Raw genomic sequence first — 11698 nt, forward strand, 5'->3', positions numbered from 1 at the left:
AAAGTAAAACAGTAATATTGTGAAATATAATTACAATTTATAATACCCTTTTTCTTTTGTATTATTTTCTGTGAATGCAACCCTGAATTTTCAGCAGCCATTACTATAGTCCTCAGTGTCACATGATCCTTCTGAAAAAAAGACAAGAAAAAAAAACAACAACAAATGTTCGTGGGAATGAAAATTAAGCAATGAAAATTTAAGTTCAAATAAACAACATTTAAAACAAAACCTTTTTGTAACCAAGTAAAAAAAATTTTTTATCAATGTTTGTCAAACAACATTATTCATCGTTGGGTTCTTCATCAAATTCAGTACATAGTCCGAAAGTTTAGATGTAATTTTTTCCTTGGAGAATTTCAGTCTTTGCAATCATTAAATATCTAACAGAACTTAAGAATGTTTTTATTTATTTATTTTTTCAATGTAAATTTTGCAATGTATTCAGATCTAGATTCTTCAGAATAAATTCTAAAAGACTTTAAGGTTTTTATCAGAAAGAATCATTGGAAACACTGGCCTGCAAACTTCTAACACTGTGTCTACACTAAACGTTACCATTTTTGCATTACACCGCAACAGCTAGAAGTGATCTACACTGGACGCAGCAAATCCATTTGTCCTCCATGTCAGAAGTAGCGCAGGCACTTGGAGAACATCAGAAACAGAACGAGGCATCAGTTTACTGTCAGGGATTTGTCGTGTTGTATCGTCTCGTGCCGCACCACATCCAGTATCGAGAGAATCACTGATTATAATGGGTTCTACTGTCTTTTAGATCATTGCATCCGCTGTAGACACGGTATAAGACTTCACATACTAGTGATCAACCACAATTTGACTGATATACTAAAGAAGGCATTTACAATAGAGCGGTGCTTTACTTTCAGTGAGATGTCTCCGTGGTAACTGGCAGGGTTGAAACCACACACCTTGCCTTGAGGCAGCACTGACAAGTTTGTGCTACAGTTGTCAGTTGGCTGTTGTCAGGGTGGGTATGTCAAAGCCCTAAAATTACAGATGTCACCGCCTCAGGCCAGCAGAGCATAAATCAAGTGAGTGAGTTTCCACATTCCCGCTAATGACCTCACGAGACAGAGCCGTGGAGGTGGGAGGGATGTTTAAAAAGGAAGGTGCTAGGCATAAAGAATCATCCTGCTAAAAATAAATAATTCTACAAATTTTGTCATTATTTATTTACCCTCATCATGTGTTTTCTGTTATTTTCAACACAAGGAAAGCCAATAACAAATCCTCAGAAGTTTTGGAAAAATGGAAAATATGGATATGGATTACTTCTATTATGTTTCACTGGTGTTTTGTTGTGCATTTTTGGAGCTTGACTGCCCCTGGTGCCAATTCACTTTCATTTTATGGAAATGAGCAACATTAACATTTTTTAAAGCTTCTTCTTTTGAGTTCCTTGGAGGAAAGAAAATCATACAGGTTTGGAACAAATATAATAGCAGATTTAGGATTTTTTTTTTTTTAAAGAACTATTACTTTAAAGTAATTATACCAATAGAATAATATCTATACATTCTATACAGAAATAAATACATTTCATATTTGGAAAGTGCAGTCAGCTGAATCTTATCTAACAGACAGGCTTATAAAAATGTGCACTGTTCACTGTCCTCTCAAAGATGCATCATGTGTTGAGTCCAGTGTCATACACACCGTCCCTCACACACAGTCATCTTACACTCGAACCCGACTAAACTCCTCGTTTATGACTGCTCAAACCTCCTTACAGCCTACAAATTTCATTTTGCCCAGGCAAATCCTATTGCATATTATCCTGTACATTGCATTAGGCCCCTAATCTCTCCTTTCTCTTCTCTCGTTCCATACCTCCGTGGAAGAAAATAAGCGGCTCCTGATTAACCCACTTACGGCAGTAAATAAATGGCGTGCACAGCTGTATGCGCCAGATTGAATTATGAGGGAAAAAAAATGAAAATACATACAATAACGACCAATCTAACAATAATGGTATGCTTATGGAATTTATTTAGCTACATAAAAAAATGACCCACAAATCTGAACGATTGACCAAAAAACTGATTCAGAAAGAAATAAAATGTTAAATGACAAAACAGGAAATTTGAATGCAATAATACTGTATTATAAAAAGATTACCTCTATAAACAATTATCAACATGCCAAATCTTTACTCATCAACTGCAGTGAATGTCACATGAATCCCATATTGCTTTTGGTTTCCCATCTTTTCTTTGCTTCAAACCTAAAATTACACACACACAAAAAAAATGCAGTGAATGTGACAAATTTGACTCAAAATTATCGGGAATTTTAGAAAAAACATAAAAGCAATACAAAGAAAAATAAATCAAAGCAGAAATACAGATTTGTTTGGATAAATATGGTTGCATATAATTGCAGGCAATGCAAAAACTGAATTGAAAAGTATAATCTTAGCTATAAGCGCACAATGGGCATTCAGAGACCCTCTGAAGGGACTGACTGACCAAAAAGATAAGCAGCATCCACATACTCATTAGAAAGCTCTAGTGAACACACATGAGTTAACACACAGCAGCATGTCCAGGAAAGAGGGGACATTTAAAGTGTGAAATGCAGAGTGACTTAATGAAACTGCAGGGTATCAGCACCAGGGACGAACAGAAAAAAGAAAAGACCACAAACCCCCAAGCGATTTGCTTCCTCCTTTTTCGGGCTGCCCTGGAAGCCTCCGCTTCCTGTTTGGTGCGGGTGAAGTCACGGCAATCGGCGGCTTGTGCGATTTTCACGGCCAGCTATTGAGAAGGAGACAGAGACAAGCTCTATTAGCAGGAGAAAATCAGTCTGCCTGGCAAACCTCACCAGTCCTGCCAGTGCGTCAAGGTGGTGCTCGAAGAATGCCTCCGATTCATATCTTCATCACTGATGGACACGCACATGCTTGAGTTTAAAAAAAAAAAAAAAAGAATTTGCGGTTCATAGATAGAAGTAGGACAGCCAACCCTCTGTTTCACCACTCAGCATGGATGTGCATAATTAATGTTATTATCTCATATACTTAATCTGTTCATCTAAAGTGGACTTTTAATTCTGAAAATTGCAGTGCACGCACTTAGGATGGCTAAATGAATGGAGGAGGGCGAGAGGCGCATGTCGGCGGTATTAGTGAGGGGAAATGTGTGTGGTGTGGCTAGATTAATTCGAATAGTCAGAGTGACACAGAGGGCTCAGGAAACAAAAGAGGAGTCCGGGCCTTTTCCATCACTCCCGGGATGGGTTTATTATTGGACCGCAAGAAACTTTGATAAACACTCGGACAAATCGTAAACCCTTTTTTTCCCTTTTTTTTTTACCCACTGCTTTGCTCTCGCCTCCACTGTATTTTTTTTTTTCGGGAGGGGATAGGAGGGTAATTCTTTAGAACAGTGAAAGAACACAATCAGAGGGAACACACAAAAAACTCAGTTGGTAATGAGGAAATGTGCCACCATTTGTAGGCTCAAAAAACCTGGAGAGAGCAAGAGAGTGGAAAAAAAAAATTTCAATTATAATTAAGTGGGATAAACTTTATTAGAAAGACTGAAACTAAAATATCTCCTAATGCATTCTGGGATTAGGCAGGTCAGAGCGAGCAGGAAGGAGAAATTAAACTCTAAAGGCCTTTTATCGCCATATTTCAGGAACCAAGGGTGTAAAATGTTCTAATTTGGGATACATTAAAAGCCATAAAGGTCTTTCAAAAAGATTAATGGTACTTTGCTTGGATTTAAGATAAGGCCTTTAGCAGGCTGAGAGAGCGGGGTTCCGGCTGGGACCTCGAGGCATTCATCTATACAGGCACTTGGAAGATTTGTAAAGGCGTCTGCATAACCTGAAGCTAACACACTATGACAGTTTTTTTAAATCCTTGCCATTTTTTTAGAGGTTTTAAGAGCCATAAATCATGTTTTCTAGCAAGTCAGCGCAGAGAGGGAAATTATAACGGGTGATCATGCCCATGTTTAGCACAGATCCGCTCGCAGATAATTCACACCAGGGTGTTTTTGGAGAGGCGCGTTTAAGCAGAATAGGTGCTAAAGCTATCGCGAGCAGAAAAGCGTGCCCAGATCGCAAACAAGCTTTATAAAAAAAAAAATATATATAATAATGTCATGGGTAAAAAGCAGCATTTCGAGACAACAAAACATGATTTTTTTTTTTGCTGTCAGGAGGTTTAAATCTTGAGATTTATCTGCGTTTTTGACACAAGGATTACCCACATCCACTCCAGCTTTAACCAAATTTTGCCCCCACCACCAAAATAAAGCCCCCCTTCGCTCTTCCAGCCGGGACACCCCAATTTTCACACACATTACTATATTCAAAGCATTAAAGGTCTTAATTTTTTTAATCAGTCCAGTCTACTATCCACGATTGTCTTTACTGGGGCTCAACATTAATGTCAAGCAAGTTACCTAGGAGACAGAACAGATCAAAGAGACAAAAAAGAAAAAAAGCTCTCAAATGTCTGATTAATCAAGCCTTGCAAACAGCTTATTTCTTTTAGCCTGCATGCAAGTATGAAAATGAGATTCAGAGCGCAGTACATTGTGCAGATTTGTTCATTCTTATCAGAACAAAGCCGGCGGCAGCTTATTTCATGGATCACTGGCACTGTCATCAGTGTAGCGCAGAGCAGGTGACAGCACTTCTTTCTGTGGCAAGAACAAAATTAGCAAAAAGTCGGCACAAATTAGCCTCTCATATTTTCAGTAATATGACATTATTTTTCATTTACTTTTTTGATCCACTTTTCCTGATATTCCCTCCTTTTTCATCCTTATCCCCCCTCCTTTTCCCTCTCTTGTGACTTAGTGCCAAATCCTTTCACATCAAAAGCGGGCACAGAGAAAAAAGGAATGAAAATCACAATCCAAAAAAGAAAAAAAAAGTGGGCTGGGGGGAGATAACATACACAACAAAAAGTGCTTGTGCTCTTTGTTCTAGGTAGTCACACTAAACCTTCCCATATTTCCGTAAGAATTACATTCAGTGCATTTCCATTGTCATTTACCTCTCTTCTCTCCTCTTTATAGGTATTGTGTGCCATTTACACCAGTACTTGGCAAAGCCTTATTCAGTGCTGGGTTTATTTAGCACCATTAATGACATGACCTTTGAAAGGTCCGTGAGAGATGAATTCATTCTGCTCAGCACTGTAACTGCAACTTGGGGCCACTAGGTGGGTTAAGTCAACAGTGGTGCAGAACCCACTTGCTAATGTATAGTAAGTAGATCCTCGACTGCCACAGCAAATGCTGTAAAGTAGCTTAAAAGCAAATTAACGTGCATTATAAGCATTCTGCATACATTTACAATGCTAGACTGTTACCTGATTTCAAAGCGCTGTTCATTCCTTATAATTTTGTCATTTTTGAGCCTTCCACAAATATATGAAAACAACAGTTGCAAACTATATGACAATAACGGCTTGCAAACTCAGAGCAGACAAAGCTTTGAAATAATTAATATATATTTTTTATAACTTAAAAAATAGCTTTGAAATAAAAAAGGGAAAAAAATCCAGTGATTTACTTGCAGCTGTTTAAAATAGGTTTTAAATCAATTCTGGAGCCTGCTTTTATAACCCAGGCTGTCTCACTCACACACACATACTGAAAAAGCAAGGGTTGCAAACAGTTGTATACTAGCTTATACATTAGTTACACATAACATTCACTCTGTAAAATAAGTGAAACACAAACACGCCTTAATGCCAATATAACATGTAAGACTGGAATCAGTATCCAGTTAAGGTTGTTTATGTGTGGTTCGTACTTACACTACTTTCTAAATGCTACTAGCTAACATTTAAATTTCCCTTTACAAAATTCATAAGATGTGGACATGACAAATTTATTAATTCAAGTTAAGTTTAACAGTGTAACAATACAAATCTGGTTGAAAACTCTTATCTGTAGTATAAGTAAATTTACAATGTGTATTATTTCTCTGTGTTGCCTGTACCAAGATACACCTGTTTATTTGTCAGCAAAAGACGTCAAATGCATCATCTGCTGGACAGATCGTACTTTCACATTTTTGTATCCCAGATAGTCTGATCGAGCCCCTTGCATTGTGGGTGCTGCAATTAACCTTTTTTCCCCACAGTGCTTTTTCTCGGGTTTCTCTAGTTGCGTAGCACCAATTTACCAAAAAAATATAAAAATAAATACAATTTCACTTACATGAGAATATTACAGAATTACATACATTTTAGGTACATTGTGAACACTTTTTACATTATTGAAAACTAATTACATCTCACATTTTTTTGCACTAGCAGTACCAATAAATCAATAACATCATCATTTTGTTTTACCATGCCAAATGGGTTCAGTTTAAACAGCTTGTAATAATCACGGCTTGCATTAAAACAATGCCAAGGGAAATCTCAAGAAAACCACTGCATTGTCTGAATGAAAAGAAACAGGCCACGCTCCCGTGACAATACCCTGTGTCATCTACACTAAAGCGGAGGAGACGGAATCCTCTCAACAAAAGTGACATATTGAGAGTCCTACGTTTGATACCCTTGTATACAGTGAAAGATCCAGTTAACATAGCTTATCAGTCTCAAGGGGGTGGTGGGGGAAATAAGACAAGAAGTTCCTGTAATCTTGTCACCAACTTGACAAACAGCATTACAAGACATACAGAGAAGCAGCCTCTCTGAGGGGGATCTAGTTGGAAAAGCTCTCGGTATAATGCGCTTCTCTATGTTTCAGCCCCAATAATCTGATTCCAGATACATAAGACTGTCATCTTCAGGGAACAAGGGAGTGGAAAAAAGTCTGAAAGTTCGCTGGCTTTGTGCGCATTTCATTATCTTCCCTCTTCTGAGCAGGCAAGGCTTATTAGCAAGCTTTGAACTCACACTTACAATAATGTGCCATCAACAGTTTTATAAGCTAATTAGAAAAACAGTTTAATTAATGACTGACTGGCAATAAAATGGCAATCAGGAAAAAAAAAAGGAAACGAGGGTGCTAAGCTTCCACTACCACCAATTAAGGGCTAATTACAAACAAATTATATATGTGTTTTGCTGTGGGCTTTAATTCGGAAAAAAATGGCTTTAATTAAAAGAGAAAACATGCTAATTAATTAAACGGCACAAAAAATCTACATTGAAAAGTATGCTTTGTCTATCAAGTAATTAATGAAATACAATAATCCAAATGAGATTCCCCAGCATTTGATAAAAGCTTAGGACCCATTTCAAAATTAATGGGCAAAAATTTAAAGTGAGTCATCTACAGATATAACAAAAGTTCACTCTGTGCTAAATTCCTAATGCTGAAAGAAAATGGAACAAAGAGGAGAGTTTAGCACACAGTTTTCTTGTTGCCAGAGGGGCCCGCACAGGAGGAAGAGCCGGTCTTGCGTTTCTGCACAGATTGGGATTTATTGATGAAGAAAAGGGCTAAAAATACCTAAACATACAGCTTTCTAAATCAGACAAAAAGATGTTAAGATGATTAATAGTTGGGTGAAAAAAATAAATAAATAGACAAACATTATGTTTAATGCAAGACGCCTTAGCAAGCCTATACAAAAGCACACTAACTTCTTTCACAAATGCTGTCAAACCAATGCATTTTAATTGGATTGGTCTCTACCAATGAGTTTGACCTAGCTGCAATAATGGCACTTCAAACAGTATGACACCCCGTAAAGAACACACAAAGGCAAACTTTCAGAGAACCTTGTCATTAGAGATCTGTTCGTAGTTACTGAGACATGCTGTACTTCAAAAGCATATTAGAACAAAACCCCAGCTGATTGGTCAGAGATGAAGGCTGATAAAGGGAATGGCAATGCAACACATTTAATAGGTGTACTAACGGCAATTCTAATGCATTATCTTGGCTGTGACGCAAAAGAAAAGTGAGCATCTAAGTCGCATACTGAAAGGCATATATGTGCCTATGTTAATGAACTCCCGCTCACTCGCCCGACTTTATCTTTTTTGCCCCCTCCAACAACTCCTTTTCAGACCGTGTCTCCGTCTTTTAATCATTTTCATATTGTCTGACTCCTGGATAACTTGAAATGGACGCAGTACCCCCCACCGCTCAAGACGAAAAAGTCTGTGTTTTGAAGTGGTAATGCGGAGCTAATATTTGTGATCAGGGCAGAGAAAAACTGTAGGAAATAATAAAGTGTGACAGTCCTTCGTTTAGTCTTGCTCAGTTAGACTTAGACTGGAGCTCTTGTTATTAAATGTGCTTAGAAGGCTAAATGAAACCCCTTAAAAATAAGTTGGCGCAAGCAATTCATTCTCTACAGGCAAAAGCTGTTCAAAATAAAAAACATCTAAAAAAAAAAAAAAAAACATGAATCTAAAAGTCAGAATAAAAACATTATTAATTTCCAAGCAATCAAAGCGTTGGCATAATCTTTGACTAGTAAACTAAATTATGCTAAAAATTCTAATTATATTATCAAATCATCAAATTATTCATTATCTTAAACATTGGACGATTATTACACTGTTTCTCTTGTATTAAGCTTTTTGTAGTCCCTAAAGCTAAAAGTGGATTTAATGTAAATCTAACACATTTAATAAATATTCAAAAATGTTCAGCAACAGATAGATCTGAACAAATGCACATCTATAAAAAAAAAATTATATATATATATATCGTAAAAGTGCATTAAAGACTTGAAACTCCTCCAACTATGCACATATGCCCTTTGGGACGATATATATATATATATATATATATATATGACAGAACAGCACAAGACAACAATGTACTTCATATTATCATGAAGCCAAACTGTTCCTAGCTTTAAAGGTCAGTTTGCTGAAGTATTTTGAACTGGTACCTGTATCTTTTTTTTTGTTAGAGGATATGCAGGGAAGAATTTGATAATGCTGTATTTAATTCTGATCAATTAAAAAAATTTTACCTTTTACACAAATGCATAAAACACTTTGTGAATCAAAAACCAAAAGAAGAGTTAAACCTTTTACAGAATATTTGAATACTCTTTTATGAAAGGAAAATCTCAAAGGAACCTTTACTATCCACATTTGTGTTTAAACATCCAGACAAAGATAAAAGCCCACATATCACAAACTTTTTAGGATAACTTCAAAGGAGGTTTTAACAAATTTGCAGATTAAAGGAAACAGGGAAAATATTATATGATTAAACAAGCTGCACAAATAATTCCTCTACATATAAACGTTTCCAAACAGGAGATTTTTATATATAAAGCATAAAAACGTTTGAGTTGAGAGAAAAAGAAAAAAAAGATTTATTCCAGAGGATAAATAGGTTATGACCAATAAAATACTTCAAGCACAGGCATAATTTATAAAGATCATTCTCGAGGACAAAAACAATTGCTTAAATAATATCACAAGACCTTTAGTATATCACTGTCTCATTGACTTTTGAACACTTTAATTTAACGCTGTATTAGCATGTAAACATATTACAGAACGTATGATACTTCATATATCAGTAGACACAAATATTATTAGAACCTTGAAATTGAGGCTTGCCACAGTTGGGATTATTGACTGTTTAGTTGTTCACTGCATTATTTCAAACAGCTGTGTCTGCAGCAACATTTATCCTGGGCAGAGTGCTCTGTGGCCGCACGGAGCGCTGTGATAATGAATACTAGCCGGATTAGAAATTAAGGCATAAAATGCTTCACTAATATCCAAATTGCCCCCAAGGACCCTTGAACCGGGGCAACATATTTCTCTGTTTATCCAGTTTGTGTTTAATTCACAGTAAATGTTGCATGAAAAAAAAAAAAGAGATCAAAGCACAAAAGAGAGCAGTGGCCTATTGATTAGCAAACAAAAGTGGTAAAAGACCAACTACTGAACCAACTATTGATTTAAAAAAAATAATAATAATAATACTTTTATTCACAAAGGACCCTTTAAATTAATCAAAAGTGACATTGAAGATATATTTTCAATATTCAAAAAGTGTGTGTAAAATTAAGTTTTATTTTATTCAAAGAATCCAGGGTTTCCCAAAAAAATTAATAAAATAAATAATAATAATAATTTAAAGCCCATGTAATGATGAAATGTTTCCGAGAATGGTTTCCAAAGAAACGATTATTATGTCTCCATCTACCTGGGAAAGAAAAAGATAAAACCACAAAGATACTCCAGAGATAAGCGTAAGTGGCATCTGTATGGATTACCGCATAAAGACTCTCAAAAGAAAATTGCCTAAACCAAGGACCTGTTGTTAGCATTATCAAGCTATTTAATGTTTGTTCCCATGGCGCTACGCTTGTTAGGAGCATGATTATCACCTTGCTTTGAACTGATTCACGTCAATAATCAACAGCATCACAATATGATTTCATTAGTGTGGAGTAAATGGTGTAATTTTCACATTTACACCAAGAGGAACAGAAGCTGTAATTGATTACGTAGGAAACTAATATTTGAGGTTAACACGATTAACACTGCTCCTCCCAATTAGATGGATGGAGAAGCATGACCTTTTATCAACAATAAAGCTATAAAATGAATCTTAATAGAAGATGAATTACTGCGGAAACTGAAAACACATTTAAAAACAGGAATAGCTTCTTCAGCTGCATGGCAATAAGAAGCCGTAAAAGAAAATTATCACAAAAATGGAATGAGAATGAGTCCTACAAATCATTTACTTATCATAAATATAAAGTTAATAACAAAGATTAATTAGTGCTTTGTGCAATATATCATAATGAAATTGCAACAAAGCTTGCAACAATTCTAGTATTTGCAGAATTGTTCTATTGTCAGACCACTTCTGTAGTAAAAAAAACACTCAGTTTGGGGCAGAGTGATATACATGATATTTGCAACAAAAAAAAAAAATCATGAAATATACATAATATTAGCAAAAAAAAAATTATAATGTTTTCTTTAAAAATGCTTCGACTTCACCAAATGTATATGTAAGTGAACTGGAAGCACACACCCAAACCTTTTCTGTACTAAACTGTTTAAGGTTGACAGTGAACATCAATTCCATGCAGTAATACTGAAATCAAAGCTTAGGCCGGAATTTAGTGGAATGCTTTTTAGATTCCATTGAATCAAAGTTGCGAGGCTTAAAAATATTGCCCGCTATGATTGCCCCAACTTCAGGAAAGTTGAATGTCTTTTTACTGCAATTACAGCTGTGCGAATGTTACATTTTCTGCCAAATTAGCTTCGAAGCGCTTGATCCTACGTACACTCCTAAAATGTGTCTTTTTAAAACTGCAGGCACTGTATTTAGGTATGAGCTCACTTCAAAGGTGTAAAGCTGGCACCTTGAAAATGTTTTAGCACTCAGGTTGAAAGCATTGTAGCCTTCATTAAAAGGCAGAACCGAAAGTTCTATAGACACTGCCTTACTTCAAACTGGGGGAGGGCTTTCCATTAACTTTAGTGTAAAAGGGTTGCAAGACTTTCTGCCCAAGTCGAATGATGTGTGTGTGTGTGTGTTTGTAGCCTCTGTGTCTTTGCAGGCAAAATGGCCACAGACCCATTAGCTCAATTTGTCACAGTTGAAGCGCCCCCCCCGAGATGGCTTATCTGGGCAACATACCTCTCGAGTAGCAAGTCTGTCACTCAGTTCTTCCGCCTTCCCACAGTCCCCTTCAGCAATGGCACTCTCTATGCTCTTTTCCAGGCCTGACTGAAGATGAG

The 11698-nt window shown here is 36.3% G+C and overlaps 1 protein-coding gene across 1 annotated transcript in view; it reads right to left on the reverse strand.

Moving 5' to 3' along the window:
* Positions 1–1939: 1939 nt before the first annotated feature.
* LOC107585284 (protein FAM204A-like) overlaps positions 1940–11698 on the reverse strand; it is a 16181-nt gene continuing 6422 nt past the window's right edge. Inside the window, exons 4-6 of the mRNA XM_016272230.1 lie at positions 11598–11692; positions 2671–2780; positions 1940–2248 (exon numbers count right to left, since the gene is read on the reverse strand). Coding sequence (XP_016127716.1) covers positions 2197–2248; positions 2671–2780; positions 11598–11692 — 257 coding nt within the window. The 3' untranslated portion in view covers positions 1940–2196. The remainder of the gene's footprint in view (positions 2249–2670; positions 2781–11597; positions 11693–11698) is intronic.

This window comes from Sinocyclocheilus grahami, unplaced genomic scaffold (genome assembly GCF_001515645.1).
Source record: "Sinocyclocheilus grahami isolate Dianchi unplaced genomic scaffold, SAMN03320097.WGS_v1.1 scaffold68.1, whole genome shotgun sequence".
NCBI classification, from domain to species: domain Eukaryota; kingdom Metazoa; phylum Chordata; class Actinopteri; order Cypriniformes; family Cyprinidae; genus Sinocyclocheilus; species Sinocyclocheilus grahami.